Genomic DNA, 16,533 nt, shown 5'->3' with positions numbered 1-16,533 from the left:
GGCAGGGGAGGGGCGCGCGCCTCGGACCCGCAGAAAGCGACTCTGCGTGTCTGGATAGGCTGCGAACGCGGCTTCCCCGCCCACCCTACCATTTGGGGCGCTCCGATTGGCCAGTGTTGGCGCGAAGGTGCGCGAGTCGGACCTCACGCAGGGGCCACAGGAAACAATAGAGGCCGCGCGCGCAGAGCGAGCGCCCGTAGCCTCCCCGCCCCTCCCGCAACGCTCGACCCCGGGATCCCCGCAGTTTGCCTGCCCGCCATGGCCGACAAGGAAGGTGAGGGTGCTGGGGCCGCCCGAGGAGGACGGGGGGTGCCGGGCTGGGCCGCGGCCTCGACAGGGCCTAGCAGTGAAGACAAGCCCGACTCTTGAGTGCTGTCCCCACCATCGAAGGCGTGAGGAGAGATCGCCCCGCGGGGCGGGCTAACGGCGCGCCAGTTCCTCCGGCGCGGAGGCCTGTCGCCGCGGCGTGGAGCTGGTGGGGGGGCCCCGGCCGCTATTTGGTCCCTCCCCGCGTCCCTGTCGGTCTGCCCGCCTCTCCCGGTTCTGCCTGCGCCGTTCCCCACCCCAGGGGCCGGTGTGCGGGCGTCCGCGGGGCTTCTGTAGACTCAGCGCGAACGGGAGCGTGCTCGTGAGGCCCGGCGCCGTCGCCCGAACGGCTAACGGAGTGACTGGCCTGGCCACCCCGAGAGTAATTGCGGGCTCGCGCGGGTGGAGAGGGGTGTTGGTACCTCCGCGGCGGGGGAGATTTGCACCTATCTCTTCCATTTCAGAATCTGGACTGGAGCAGGGCCGGTAGCTTTGGAAGTGTTGACTCAGTTTCCATTTGTGTTCGCTAACTTAATTTGTTTTTAACTTTTTAGCAGCCTTTGATGACGCAGTAGAAGAACGTGTGATCAACGAAGAGTACAAAATATGGAAAAAGAACACCCCTTTTCTTTACGATTTGGTGATGACCCATGCTCTGGAGTGGCCTAGCCTAACTGCACAGTGGCTTCCAGATGTAACCAGGTGATGTGAATCTTTTGAACGTTATCTTGTTGTGTCCTCCTCAGTGTAGATTTCTCACGTTGATTTTCTCCAGTCGCCCAAAGCGAGCACGTGATCAAAACCTATTGGTGACGTTTTTTTCTGGGCCAAAAAATAAGACAAAATGTAAAAATAGTTTTGCAATGTACCTGATAAGAGAAAACTTTTCTTTTCCTGATAACGAATTGAGTAGTCTGTTGTAACTACAGTTCACCAAATAATGTAAAATGTGTCAGCTTTCAAAAAAATGCTGTGATGAGTTCAGTTTTTTCAGCAAAACATTGGAATCTAGAGGTGGTAGCTGGTTAGTACGAACATTTATGTGACATGGTACTTGCCTTCAAGGAGCACGCGTATAGTTGAAGAGGCTGATGTAAACTAATACTTACGTGTGCTAAGAGCAGTTGTACAGAGATGCTTAGGATGTTTAGAACTAACCTGAAGGTGGAATGGTATTTATATAAGGGAATTGTGCATAGTGAGAGATTAATCACTTGTAGGGTAGGTCTTACACCTGAGAAGCTTACCTCTAAGAAGATAAAATCGTACTTAAGTTTACTTTCCATTTATTTAGGGTCTGGTAGTTACCACATAACCATGGTGTGTGAGTTTAGATAGACACCCCCCAGCCTTGACTTCTTGTGTATATAGTATGGTACATATCCCCACCCCCCCTTATTTGTAGGGAATATGGCTGAGAATCCCCAGTGGATGCCTGAAACCATGGATAGTACTGAACTCTATATTATGTTTTTTCCTACACATAACTGCGGTAAAGCTTAATTTGTAAATTAGACACGTAAGAGGCTAATAATTAATACAGTGATTATAATAATATACCATAATAAAAGCTATCTGATTGTGGTCTCTTGCTGTCAAAATCTCTCACTGTACTCACCCTTCTTGTGATGTCGTTGAGAAAATGTCTATGTGATGAAATAAAATGAGATGAATGACATGGGCATTGTGATGAAGTATTAGGCTACTATTGACCTCATGTTAAGTCAGAAGGAAGATCATCTACTTCCGGAGGGGATTGTGGTTGACCGCGGGTAACTAAAACCACGGATGGGGGGGCTACTGTGTTACAGTAAAAAATAATTTTAAGAGTGGCACAGATAAAATGATCACGGCAAGGAAAAATCACCTCAACCTAGGGTATCGTGAAAGGCTTCCAGGAGGAAGTGACAGTGCAAAGGTGAAGGTGAATTTAAATACAAGATTTTATCAAGACCAATACGCCTTTTGGGATAATGGGTATTTTATAAAATTGCTTCACCATTCAGAATAGCATTTAAAAATTATATTATGTGCTGAATAACTAATTTCTTCAAAATTCATGTCTTCAGAATTCAAGATCTTGCAGAATGTGGTTTTTAGGCTATGTTTCAGCTCAAGTAATGGAAATTTGATACAAATTTTACTAATAACTTAAAGAGGTTGCTACCTTCACAGTGGCATTAAAAAATGAAGAAGTCTGCCCTAATGATGTTTACCAAACTCCTAGTAAATACCTAGAAATTTAGAGTCGGAAGCTTCATCATGACCAGGAGTTCCCATGTTCAACTAATTGATGATCAGAATTTTTTAAGTTCAGTGTGCCTGGGTGGCATAGTTGGTTAATTGCCCAATTCTTGGTTTCTGCTCAGGTTGTGATCTCAGGGTTGTGAGATCGAGCCCCACGTTGGGCTCTGCATGGGTGTCTCCTTAAGCTTCTCTCTCCCTCTGCACCTCCCCCCACACTCTTTCTAAAAATAAATAATAAATTTTTTTTAAAAAAAGAATTCTTTGAGTTCAGGTTAAGTGGAGTCATTTCTCTCAGGAGTCCTCAGTAATAATCAAACCATTTAGGAACTGGTGGCAGAATACTTGATGAAAAATAGTTGAATGGTGGTTCCACAGTCATGAGCTGTATCATATTCGATCAGTGGATCAACATTGGCCACCCCACACCTACTAAATCATTCTGGAGCCATATTTTTAAAAACTTTCCTATATAATGCAGTAATTAGCTCAACTTAGAAAGCAATGAATTAGACTAAATTCCCCAAGGTTGAAATCCGTGTTATCTTAGTAACTTTCTACTTTAGCAGAACTAGGTAAATAAACCTTTTCGTAGTGTTTGACATTGGTCCAAATACCCAGCCTCTACCTTCCTTTTTTTGGATTCCACACATATAACAATGCTAATTTTTTTTTAGATTTTATTTATTTTTTTTGAGTGAGAGTGGGAGGAGGCAAAATCTTCAAGCAGCCTCCTGCTGAGCTCAGAGCCCCACACAGGGCTCAATTCCACGACCCATGAGATCATGACCTGAGCTGAAATCATGAGTTGGACTCTTAACCGGCTGAGCCACCCAGGTGCCCCAGCAGTATTAATTTACTTTTTAAGATGAGGATTACTTAGAAGCAAGCATACCTAATATCAAGTGTTTAATTTTTTGTGTCTGTTGGTGTCTTTTTTTCATTCTTTTTTTGTGTGTGTGGTGGTAGTGGTGGTATTTATTCATATTTTTTTTTTTAATACAATTGTTCTGTAATACTTTTCCTTCCCTCACTTCCTGTGGTTCTTTGTTTATCCTAAATGCAGGCATTCCCAGTTTTGTGTTGACGGCTCTCTTTCTTTCCTCTACTTTTTCCTTTCTTTTTTTTTAAGATGTTATTTGACAGAGAGAGACACAGCGAGGGAGGGAACACAAGCAGGGGGAGTGGGAGAGGGAGAAGCAGGCTTCCCGCCGAGCAGGGACTCCATCCCAGGACCCTGGGATCATGACCTAAGCCGAAGGCAGATGCTTAACGACTGAGCCACTCAGGTGCCCTCTACTTTTTCTATGTAGGATATAGATATCTATTGCCTCTGTGCAGAGGAATTCCTATTGGTTATCTCTAGACCCAACTTCTGAGCTTTTCCTGAATTTTCAGCTGCCTGCTGGTGTCTTCTCTGGAGTATCTTAGAGTCTTCCCCAACATCACATGTTCCAGACTGAGTATATACTTTCCATAGAGTCCCACTCCAGCTTTCTCCTATTGTTCCTATTTCTCTTTATCATAGTTGACTTTGGCTTGACATTTCCTAGGTTTTTCTCTTTTTTTTACTTGACAGTTCATTTACAAGCTCCAGTGGATTCTATTATATCTTTTCTAGACCAGAGGTTCTCAGACTTGAACATGTATCATAATCAGCTGGAGGGATTCTAGGATAGGCCATTGTGCCCAACATCCCAGGTTCCTAATTTAGTAGGTCTGGAGTGGATCTGAGAATTTAATTTGCCTTTCTAGCTGAAGTTCCTAGGTGATGCTGATGCTGTTGGTCCTGATACCACACATGAAGAACCTCTGCTTTACACTGTTAGATTAATCCTTCTGTGGTAATTCAGATGGTGTTAGGTTCCTTAGAAATTTTCCATGGTCCCTTGTTCCCCCTGCAGTCTAGAGTCGTGAAGGCCTTAAGGTGGCATTCAGCACCCTAGAATCTGTTTTTTAGCCTTCTCTCTTCGACTGCATTTTCCCACATCCAAAGTCAATTTGGGATATCAGTCCTAGTAGTTGTATGATCTTAAGCAAGTTTGCCTACTTTTCCTAAACCTCAGGTATCTTCATCTTTAAGTGATACATGGTTTGTAAACAGCTTAGGTGTCTGGGATTTTGTGGACTTGCCCTATGCTCAGTTCCCTTTCCTTGGAATACTATTTACCAGAGCCCTTGTCTCTTCTGGGTTTTAGCTCTCATTTTGACGTCTGCTGAAGTACCACCTCTTTAACGGACACTTCCTTAATTCCAGAAGTAATCTTTCTCATAATAAACTCCCATCTTCTTGTGTGCCTTTCATGTAATATTGGTTGACTTTTTTTTTCTCCTTAGCTAATTGATTTTTTTTAATTTTATTTTATTATGTTAATCACCATACATTACATCATTACATTTTGATGTAGTGTTCCATGATTCATTGTTTGCATATAACACCCAGTGCTCCATTCAGTACGTGCCCTCTTTAATACTCATCACCAGTCTAACCCATCCCCCCACCCCCCTCCCCTCTAGAACCCTCAGTTTGTTTCTCAGAGTCCATAGTTTTTCATGGTTCATCTCCCCCTCCAACTTATATTTTAATTATTTATGTACGTGGCTATCTAATTGCCTCTAGCTTTTCGAGTGCACGAATCATGTCTTAATCATTTTTGTACTTCATTGTATTTGGCACAATTTGTCTACTGATTAGGTACTTGGTAAATATTCGAACAGTTAGTTTACCTAATGTTATTTTCTTTCCTTTACCTTTTAATGAAGTAACCTAAAGTGTTAGTGTATCCAGCAATTGTTTTCTTTACCCCCAACCTATTGTAAAGCGTGAGTAATTAATTCACATTTTATTCCGTTAGAATTTTTCCCCAAAGGAATTGTAAATTTTTGGCCAACTTAAGAAATATTTACAAAACTAAGTGCTGTGTGATCCTCCTTATACTCCTCTATGGAAGATACAATAAAAGTCAGAAATATGGGGATGCCTGGGTGGCTTAGTCAGTTAAGCATCTCTCTACGGCTCAAGTCATGATCCCAGAGTCTTGGGATCAAGTCCCACATCAGCCTCCTTGCGCAGCGGGGAGCCTGCTTCTCCCTCTGCCTGCCGTTCCCCCTGCTTGTGCGCGCGCTCTCTCTCTCTCTCTCTGACAAATAAAATCTTAAAAAGTCAGAAATGTGGCTTTTTTGTTTGTTTGTTTTTAAAGATTTATTTATTTATTTGACAGCACAAGCAAGGGAGAGGGAGAAGCAGGCTCCCTGTGGAGCAGGGACCCCGATTCGGGCTCAATCCCTGGATGCCGGGATCATGACCTGAGCCGAAGACAGACGCTTAACCGACTGAGCCACCCAGGCATCCCAGAAATGTGGCTCTTGTTAAGTTTTTCTTCCCAAAACCTAGTTGTAATAGTGCCTTTTGCATACCATGTATATCACTGACTTCATTGTCTCTCTTAGTGTTAACTAATTTGAATAGTGACCATGTATTGCTATTACAGACCGGAAGGGAAAGACTTCAGCATTCATCGACTTGTCCTGGGAACACACACGTCAGATGAACAAAACCATCTTGTGATAGCCAGTGTGCAGCTCCCTAACGATGATGCTCAGTTTGATGCCTCACACTACGACAGTGAGAAAGGAGGTAGGAATCTTCAGACTGAAAGAAGGAATGATGTGTGGGTTATATCTTTCATACCTTTGAATTATCATGACAAGGGTGTAAAGTTTGATTAAGTAGCCTGTCAAATTAGTAATAAGATTTTGAGCTTTGGAAACCCTGCGTTTGCAATACAGATATTAGATATCAGAAGACATACTTAATGCATACTTGGTTCTATGTCTTTTCTAGAAACCTTCCTCTACTAGATGGAGGGGGTCTAGAATTGAAAGAAGCTAAAATCCACCATTCATTCATTCTGTTTGTTTTTTTTTTTTTTAAGTTATATTTATGTAATCTCTACACTCAGTGTGGGGCTTGAACTCAACCCTGAGACCCTGAGATCAAGAGTTGTATGCTCTTCTGACTGAGCCAGCCAGGTGCCCCTTTACTGGGGGAAGGGGGAGCTTTTTTTTTTCCAGCTTTATTGAGACGTAATTGACATATAACATTATGTAAGTTTAAGTTGTACAAGGTATTGATTTGATACACTCACATATTGCAAATTATTACCGTCATAGGTTTTTTTGTCCCTTCCTTAAGATTTTACTTTTAAGTAATCTCTATACTCAACTCACAACCCCGAGATCAAGAGTCACATTCTCTACCAACTAAGCCAGCCAGGTGCCTCCAGAGTCCACCGTTTATTACTGCTGTGCATGCATGCATTTGTGCATTCTCAGCATGGGAGATAATTGCCCCAAAGGGATGAAAATTGGTTCTTGGAAAGGGGGATGTGTGAAAATAATCTTAATTCTTTTTTTTTAGATTTTATTTATTTATTTGACAGACACAGCAAGAGAGGGAACACAACGGGGCGCCTGGGTGGCTCAGTCGTTAAGCGTCTGCCTTCGGCTCAGGTCATGATCCCAGGGTCCTGGGATCGAGCCCCGTGTGGGCTCCCTGCTCCGCGCGGAGCCTGCTTCTCCCTCTCCCACTCTCCCTGCTTGTGTTTCCTCTTTTTTTTTTTTTTTAAGATTTTATTTATTTATTTGATAGAGACACAGTGAGAGAGGGAACACAAGCAGGGGGAGTGGGAGAGGGAGAAGCAGGCTTCCCACCGAGCAGGGAGCCCGATGCGGGGCTCAATCCCAGGACCCTGGGATCATGACCTGAGCCGAAGGCAGGTGCCTAACGACTGAGCCACCCAGGCTCCCCAACAATCTTTATTCTTTAAACGTATAAAGCACAGATATACATGGTATACATAAATACACAGGATATCTGTGGTATTAAAATTTCATCAGGAGTGACAGAAAAGATGTCTAACAAGGTTTTTTTGGGGGGGGAGATTGAGAAACAATGACTTAAATTACCCTTTCCATTTTGAAGTGGTAGAAATGACAATCATGACACTTGATATGTATATAAAAATTAAATGAGCCATTTAATTCTATATTAGGAGATAATCTAAGGGTTTAGCTGTTCATGAAATACTTAACTCTTCCTTTTAATAGAGGTAGAAATGGATGAGTTACCTTTGTTGTTATCCCTAAACTCAAATTAATACCAAGAGAGAAAAGATACGCTCTCATTAAGATGTGTGATCTAAAAAATGGATGTTTACTGTTTCTTAAATTTCTCCTGATTAGTAGAATCCATTCTTAGATTATCTAAGTTCTTTTGGGCTCCAGTTACTTGCCAGGATTCTTGTGTGCAGTTAATCTTTTGATCACTCCATATTTCCTTAGGGTGATACAGAATGCAAAGTAGTAAGTTCTTAAGATAAAAGTCCACAAATACAATTCTGTGTCACTGACCCAACTATGCGTGATACAATTATTGGGAAGTTATTCTCTGGGTAGACATTAGTGTTGGGGTGGGGGTGGGGATGGACACTGAACTTAAGAGGTCTTGGGCTTGAAATCCTGTTATGCCACTCACTAGCTGTGTGGTTTTGGATAAATCATTTAGCTTCTCTGAGTATCAGCTTCCTTTCTATTAAATGAAGATAAATTATTTTTAAATAGGATTTTTGGTTATTTAGTGACAAAGCAAATACTCTGGTAATGTAATAAGTTTTTTTTTTAGAAATCAAAGCAAATAGAGAACTATGGACCCTGCCACTGCCGTAAACCTATCTTCTACATGTAGATCACTGTTAAATTGTTTTTTGAATGATTTATCTATCCCATTTATTGGCTCACTCATTCAACATATATGCTGAGTACTTATTGTACGCCAGGCTTTTTTCTTGGTACTAAGGATGCAGCATAGAATATGCTTTTCTGATCTGATGTATCTTGGACATCTTTTTGTGTAAGATGTATCTCCTTTTGATGGTTGTATACTGTGTCATAATTAACCATCCCTTATTTGACATTTAAGTGGTTTCCAATTTTCTGGCTTGAAAAACAGTTCTTGTACCATATGTCTTGCATAGTTTTGCTATAAAATAATTTTCTAAGTGGAATGCTGATCAAAGGGCAAGAACGTTTTCAAGTAAAATTAATAACTGCTGTTGCCCTCCAAAAAAGATCCACAGTCCCACCAATAGCGATGTATTTATGTGTATTTCTCCATGTCCTTGCCAACATTGGATTTACTTGTCCCAACTTTCGTCTGATAATCCTTCAGATTTTGTGTCATTCTTGGAAACGCTTTTATCATTCCAAGATTTTAAAATATTTACCTGTTATTTTCTGGTACTGCTTTATGTTTTGGCCATTAAAACTGTAATCTTTCTGGAATTTGTTTTGGCATTGGGTACAGAGTAGGAATCCAAGCATTTTTCTAAGTGGTTAGCAATTTTTTATTTATTTTTTTTTTTTTTTTTTTATTTTAAAGATTTTATTTATTCATTTGAGAGAGAGAATGAAAGAGAGAGAGAGAGCACATGAGGGGGGGGAGGGTCAGAGGGAGAAGCAGACTCCCTGCTGAGCAGGGAGCCTGATGCGGGACTCGATCCCGGGACTCCAGGATCATGACCTGAGCCAAAGGCAGTCTGTTAAGCTTAATTCCGACTCTTGATCAGCTCAGGTCTTGATACCAGTGTGGTGAGTTCAAGCCCTGCATTGGGCTCCATGCTAGGCGTGGAGGCTACTTTAAAAAAAAAATTCTGGGGCACCTGGGTGGCTCAGTTATTACGCATCTCCCTTCGGCTCAGGTCATGATCCCGGGGTCCTGGGATCGAGCCCCACATCGGGCTCCCTGCTCAGCGGGAAGTCTGCTTCTCCCTCTCCCGCTCCCCCTGCTTGTGTTCCTGCTCTCGCTCTCTCTCTCTGTCAAATAAATAAAATCTTTAAAAAAAAAATTCCATTTGCTGGCAAATTGTTTTCACTGGTTGTTGAGGTGGCATTTTTTTTTAACATAATGTATTCATCTTTTTCTGGTAACTGAGTTTTTTGAATAACATCAAACCAACTTTTGCTTTATCCCTCTTAATGCTTAATTACAGAGGAACAATTAAAAAAATACCTTAATAATGCGTAATATATTTGTACAACTATATAAATCACCCTATTTAATCCTCATAGGGAAACTGATACTCAATAGTTGTTTTGTAACTTGCCCTAAAGTTAGAGCTTATCTCACTTTCTCTCTCTTCTCTTCCTTTTACTCCTCCCTCGCCCCCCCCCATTTCAGATCACTGGATAGGCTTGGTGCTTTAAAGAGGGGTGGTGCTCTCTTCTGTATGGTCTTAACAATGGTGGAGGTAGATAATATCCTAATGTCTCTTGGGTGGTTATTAGGTTATTAGGTATCTTCAGGAACACTCACATTCCATTCCTAGCTTACTATCAGTCTTGCTCTCAGATGAAATATCCTGGGCTCTCAGATTGAACTATTGTAATTAGTTACCATCCACTTGACCCCATTTGGTTTTAGGTAGTGGATGGCAGACAGCTTCAAAAGATCATTGAACTTTCAAAGTGAAAACTGAAAACTGGCTTTGTCCTGTTTTGACAGTAAAAAGAATTTGTGTGTTTATATTAGGGTCAGCCTGGCTATAGTCACATTTTAAGCCCTTGTCAAATAGATTAGGTGTAAAATTTTACTTATGACACTGTTAGCAAGATCTTTCAATATCAACAAGTTTATTTTTAGCAGTTTATTTGGAGAATTTTTTTTAGGATATCTTTAGTCTTTTTTCTGAATTGTATAAAATAAACTTATTAAATCATGGTGAGATAATTGAATATTTGTTGTTAGAGTTTACTCTTTTTTGATAAAAAGGTGTTTAGGGACTCAAAGAGTGGCTTACAGGTAGAAATCACTGCTGGTTACCTGTTTGTGGGGGAGGGTGGATATTTGTTGGGAGGGACATGATAGTACTTTCTGGGAAGCTGGAGATGTTCTATATTTTGATCTGGGTGCTGGTTTTCTTGGTGTATACATTTGTAAAAATTTGTCAAGCTAGGCATTTTTGGTACATTATAGCTCAAGTTCCCCCCCCAAGTTTTGTGGGTTGTTTTTTTTTTTTTTAAGATTTTATTTATTTATTTGACAGACAGCAAGAGAGGGAACACAAACAGAGGGAGTGGGAGAGGGAGAAGCAGGCCTCCCGCCGAGCAGTGAGCCCAGCGCGGGGCTTGATCCCAGGACCCTGGGATCATGACCTGAGCCGAAGGCAGACGCTGAACAACTGAGCCACCCAGGCGCCCCCCCAAGTTTTTTTAATAGTGTTTTATATGGAGAGAAGCAAACAAAATAGGAATACAACTGGACCTTGATAGTCATTTATTGTACATTGATACCTCAGTCTTTGTTTCCTGCTTCAGATTTGGCCTTTTGTCTGTCAGCTTCTGCTTGGGAACTCCTAATTATTTTTTAAATAGATGAGTCCTCATCTTTGTAAAAACTCCATTGTGAATCGTTTAAGCTGACTTACTACTGTATTTTAACAGCAGTTAGGGAGACACCCTCTGTTTAGTATGTCTCCAATACCAAAATACCCCACATTATATAGTCTGTGCCCTTGCTCTGCGGGCTCGGCTGCAGCTGTTCCCTTCCCTTGTCATCGGGATCGCTTTTTTGGCAGTTAGGCTTTTTTGGCAGTTAGGCTTTTTTGTCATAGTCATCTGTAGTTCTGTTTTCTCTCTCTGTGTTTAGACTGAAAGTTTCTTGCAATCCCCTATCTTACGCTTTCTTTTTTACATTGTAGATACTCAAGGTCTAGAGTTCTGGGGGAAAATTCGTTTAATGTGGGATTGTTTTCTCCTCTAGAGTCTATTCTGAGTTTTTAACTTTAGATTTTTAGTCTTTATGAAACATTTGCATTTCAACTGTAAAAAGTTATTTGGAAATTGAAAGTTATCTAATCTGCCAACCATATTACCCATCTTATGTCCTTGCTTTTTGAAAAGATTTTTGTCCTTCAAAGTGTGACACTTGTATAACAGTGCTGTTGACAGGGTTTTAATTTATAAGTTACTCTCACAACTTTTCTTTATGGAGAAGATATTTGAGACTCAGAAATTGAAGGCCTTCCCCAAATCACCAAGCTTTGGCAGTCATTTAGGCCAAGGTCCGACTCTTAAGTATCTTATCATGCTGCTTTTTGTAATTCTTCGACTAATCATTAACTACCTTTGTTTATATGTTGTTTTGCCAGGATTTACATAATCACAAATTATATTGTTATACCTTTTATAATGGCACTTGGGAGAACTAAGTGCGTACAGTAGTCAAATGTGAATGAAAATGTTTTTATCTAGTCCTTGCCTGCCTGGTTTATTTCAGCTAATGATTGTGGTTGGCATGTGTAAGTGGGGGTTAAGGAAAATGCAACTAGCTATTGTGGCTCTGTTTTTCTTCGCTGGACTAAGAGAAATGGTACAGGGAAAAGATAACGGTGTGATGGTATTTCAGGAAGGTCATTCCAAACTACAGCTTCAAATAGATGGTGTAAAGGGGACTCTTTAGTATCTGGCACACTGTGTACTTTAATATTCATTAAAATAGTAACTTAAGGGGCATATGGCTGGAGTAGATAGTTGAGCATCTTGAGTCTTGGTTTCAGCTCGGGTCGTGGTCTTGGGATTGGGCCCCACGTCTGGCTCTGCACTCAGTGCAGAGTCTGCTTGGGATTCTGTCTCCCTCCGCCCCTCCTGCTCATGCTCACATGCGCGTGCTCTCTCGCTGGCTGTCTCTCAAATCTTAAAAAAATAAAATAGTAACTTGGGTTTTATTTATTCAGCACTTTTTGTTACTTTAGATGAGATTTGAAAATTGCTTACTGAGAATCTACTTTCGAAGTGGAAATGGTAGTGTTCCTTACTTTGAGATAGTTAATACTATCTAGAATTGGTGTAGGTACAGCTGAAAGAGTATTAGGCTAGGAATCAGGAAAATGGGAATTCACATTAGGTTCAGCCATAGTCCTGTTACTAAGAACAGATTAGTGTAGGTACTCCAAATTTGTTTTTCTTGGTAAAATTTTGGGGGATATTAACCGTTTTCCTTACTGTGTAGGGCTGCAGTAAGAATCAAAAGAAATAAGAGGTATGAAAACACTTTATACTATTAACAAATGTCTAGATTATTTCTAGAATTATACCAGTTTGCTGATAAAAAGCTTGCCTGTGTCATAATTTGAGTGACAGAGTAGCTCTTGCTTTGTCCTCATTTGCAATTTCTTATTTACAGAATTTGGAGGTTTTGGCTCAGTTAGTGGAAAAATTGAAATAGAAATCAAGATCAACCATGAAGGAGAAGTAAACCGGGCACGTTATATGCCCCAGAACCCTTGCATCATTGCAACAAAGACTCCATCCAGTGATGTTCTTGTTTTTGACTATACAAAACATCCTTCCAAACCAGGTACCTGCCCTCTTCAGTTCAAATACAGATAATGAGTCACTATGGGAGTACACTGTTCCACTCAATCTGGGTTTAATTGCTTGTTATTTGTATATTTTAACATCCTGTGATGTATACTGGTATATGTGGATATTCTTCCTTTGTTCTTACCTAGGTGAAAAAAAATGCTTTTTTTTTTTTACACAGAACAAATGATGGTGCATTTTAACTGTTAAAAATTTGATCATAATGGGTCTGTTTTGCTATAAATATGAAGAGCTTTAGACCTCTTCATCAAAATTCCATTATGCTTTGTAGACCCAAAGAGGCAGTAGACTCTGGATAGTCTTGATGTGTCTGTTAATTTGCAGACCCTTCTGGAGAGTGCAACCCAGACTTGCGTCTGCGTGGACATCAGAAAGAAGGCTATGGACTTTCTTGGAACCCAAATCTCAGTGGGCACTTACTTAGTGCTTCAGACGACCATGTACGTATCCTTCTCATTTTGATGCAAATCTGGGCTGGTTATCAGTTGGTTTCTTTTCTGAGGTATGTGGGGAAGTGAGAATCTTCCATTTATATAATAGTTAATTTTACATTTAAGACCATCTGCCTCTGGGACATCAGTGCTGTTCCAAAGGAAGGAAAAGTGGTGGATGCGAAGACCATCTTTACAGGACATACAGCGGTAGTAGAAGATGTTTCCTGGCATTTGCTCCATGAGTCTCTGTTTGGGTCAGTTGCTGATGATCAGAAACTTATGATGTGAGTAGAATCCATGTTTTAGTTTTTTCCTTGTTCTCTAGGTTTTATATTACCCATTTCAAGCTTTTTTCTTGTTTTTCCTTTTTTATTAAAGCTGGGATACTCGTTCAAACAATACTTCCAAACCAAGCCACTCAGTTGATGCTCACACTGCTGAAGTGAACTGCCTATCTTTCAATCCTTATAGTGAGTTCATTCTGGCCACAGGATCAGCCGACAAGGTCAGTTTGGTTTATTTTAAGAAAAAAACATTGGGTAAATTTCTTTTGCTTCCTTGGAATGCACAGAGTTCTTTCAATTGCAGGTTTTTTTCTCATAAAAAAATTATTGATTGCACTTGCTTTTCTTTTTGTACATAGACTGTTGCCTTGTGGGATCTGAGAAATCTGAAACTTAAGTTGCATTCCTTTGAATCACATAAGGATGAAATATTCCAGGTAAGAGAAACTAATGCTGCATTTGTGTGTTTGTTTAAGGAAAACCTGGATGTGTGAGTAGGCACACTTGTGCTTTATCCCCTTACTATCAATAATAGAAATCTTCTACGTATCTATGATAATCTCTGTAGGAATTGGGATTGTTATTTCTATACTTCCTCAAACTGGTCATTGGCCACTCTTGAGGTATTAAGAAAATCGGTGCCCGATAATTGTATTCATGTTCCTGACATTTGTCTCTTCCCTTATTTCCAGAACTTGCCATGTCTGTTGATTCTGCAGTTGAAGCCAAAAGTACTAGCTCCATGTTTTCTGCCTCATCAGTTTAAGCTCCTTTCTTAACATGCAAAAAGCTCTCTGACTCAATTCAAGAAATGTGGCACTATGTTCAATGCTTATTGCCAGGACACTGTGAGGAATATGTTATATATAGTCTTTGCTATCAAAGAGCTTACAGGGGCGCCTGGGTGGCTCAGTCATTAAGTGTCTACCTTCGGCTCAGCTCATGATCCCAGGGTCCTGGGATCGAGCCCCGCGTCGGGCTCCCTGCTCCGCGGGAAGCCTGCTTCTCCCTCTCCCACTCCCCCTGCTTGTGTTCCTTCTCTTGCTCTCTCTCAGTCAAATAAATATATCTTTAAAAAAGAGCTTACAGGGGTGCCTGGGTGGCTCAGATGGTTAAGCATCTGCCTTCGGCTCAGGTCATGATCCCAGGGTCCTGGGATCGAGTCCCGCATCGGGCTCCCTGCTCCTTGGGAGCCTGCCTCTCCCTCTGCTCTCTCTCTCCCTCTGTCTCTGCCTCTGTCTCTCATGAATAAATAAATAAAATCTTTAAAAAAAAAAAGCTTACAGTTTTATAGCAAGGAAAGGCCCATTTAGATTCACCTAACAGAAGATTGTTAAGTGTTAAGAACTAAAGGGTGGGGGCGCTTTCGGGTGGGTGGCTCAGTCAGTTAAGGGTCTGCCTTTGGCTCAGGTCATGATTCCGAGGTCCTGGGATTGAGCCCCCCATTGGGCTCCTTATTCAGCGAGGAGTCTGCTTCTCCCCTCTGCCCCTCCCCCCATCTTGTGTGTGCATGCTCTCTCTCTCTCGTAAATAAAATCTAAAAAATGGGAGGAGGGGGCACCTGGGTGGCTTAGTCTGTTAAGTGGCTGCCTTTGGCTCAGATCATGGTCCCAGGGTCCTGGGATCAAATCCCGCTTCTCCCTCTGCCTGCCGCTCCCCCTACTTGTGCGCTATACTCTCTCTCTGTCAAATAAATAAATATATCTTAAGGAAAAAAAAGAACTTAAGGGTGGTCAAAGTTAATTTTGGTGTGTGAAAGTGGCCTCTGAATTAGGCTCTAGGTGAGCCATACTCCTGTGCACTTGGTCTCACTTAACCTTACTTTCTACTCTTAGGCTGCTCCAGTGAACATTATATCTTTATCCTGTCTCTTTGTCCTTGCCTGTAATGGGGCTCTTGCCTGGACAGTATCTAAATTCTTCCCTAAGTGTTGGTCACTGTGCCCTTTTGTCTGTACATGAAGCTAGGACTTCTTATCGAACAGTGCAACAGTGTGTGACTGTTGTACGTGTGGTAGCTAACTTTAATAAAATCATTGTAAGGGGTCAGGGTTTCTTTGTTTTAATTTTTTATCAGTTTTATGTGTAATACTGAATTTATAATAAGTACTTGAGAAAATAGATACTGTATGTGTGTGTTCTGTACTTTAGTTCTGAGGTCAGAATTGGATTACATTTGGTCAGAAGCCAGAATTAGTAAAACTAGATTAAGATCAGATCTTCAAAAATATAAGATGAGAGGCACCTGAGTGACTCAGTAGGTGGAACATGTGGACTCTTGATCTCAGGGTCATGAGTTCCAGCCCCACATTGGGTGTAGAGTTTACCTAAAAATTAAAAATCGTGTGTGTGTGTGTGTAGGATGAAATAGTTTACTTAAAATTAATCTATTTTTTTTTAAGATTTTATTCACTTATTTGAAAGAGAGCGCCAGCAAGAGAGCAGCAGAGGGAGAGGGAGAAGCAGACTCCCCGCAGAGCAGGGAGCCCGATGTGGGGCTCGATCCCAGGACCCTGAGATCATGACCTGAGTTGAAGGCAGCCGTTTAACCAACTGAGCCACCCAGGCGCCCCTAAAAATCTTACACACACACACACACACACACACACACACACACACACACACACACACACACACACACACACACACACACACACACACACAGAGAGATAGATAGATAGATAATGAAGTAGAACAAAAGCTGACATCCTGGCTTTAGTGATAGGTTATCTTCATACAAGAAACCATCTTACCTACCTGTCATGGTTTTTTTGTGTTTTTTGGGTGTAGGGATTACTTAAAAAATAAACAAACAGAAAAAAACAA

At 41.3% G+C, this 16,533-nt stretch overlaps 1 protein-coding gene across 4 annotated transcripts in view; it reads left to right on the top strand.

The window, feature by feature from the left end:
- Nucleotides 1-94: 94 nt before the first annotated feature.
- RBBP4 (RB binding protein 4, chromatin remodeling factor) overlaps nucleotides 95-16,533 on the top strand; it is a 37,086-nt gene continuing 20,647 nt past the window's right edge. Inside the window, exons 1-8 of one of the 4 annotated variants that reach the window (XM_073902991.1) lie at nucleotides 95-274; nucleotides 861-1,008; nucleotides 6,042-6,187; nucleotides 12,791-12,964; nucleotides 13,315-13,430; nucleotides 13,548-13,708; nucleotides 13,803-13,929; nucleotides 14,068-14,145. In XM_073902991.1, the coding sequence (XP_073759092.1) occupies nucleotides 259-274; nucleotides 861-1,008; nucleotides 6,042-6,187; nucleotides 12,791-12,964; nucleotides 13,315-13,430; nucleotides 13,548-13,708; nucleotides 13,803-13,929; nucleotides 14,068-14,145 (966 nt within the window). In that variant the 5' untranslated portion in view covers nucleotides 95-258. Of the gene's footprint in view, nucleotides 275-536; nucleotides 689-860; nucleotides 1,009-6,041; nucleotides 6,188-12,790; nucleotides 12,965-13,314; nucleotides 13,431-13,547; nucleotides 13,709-13,802; nucleotides 13,930-14,067; nucleotides 14,146-16,533 lie in introns of those variants that run through there. The other 3 variants (XM_073902992.1, XM_025856381.2, XM_073902993.1) reach the window with 3 other exon arrangements.

This window comes from Callorhinus ursinus, unplaced genomic scaffold (genome assembly GCF_003265705.2).
Source record: "Callorhinus ursinus isolate GAN/ISIS: 27379988/994484 unplaced genomic scaffold, GSC_fseal_2.0 scaffold18, whole genome shotgun sequence".
NCBI classification, from domain to species: domain Eukaryota; kingdom Metazoa; phylum Chordata; class Mammalia; order Carnivora; family Otariidae; genus Callorhinus; species Callorhinus ursinus.
Note: the sequence above shows the minus strand (reverse complement) of the source record. Positions and strands in the feature narration are given on the sequence as shown.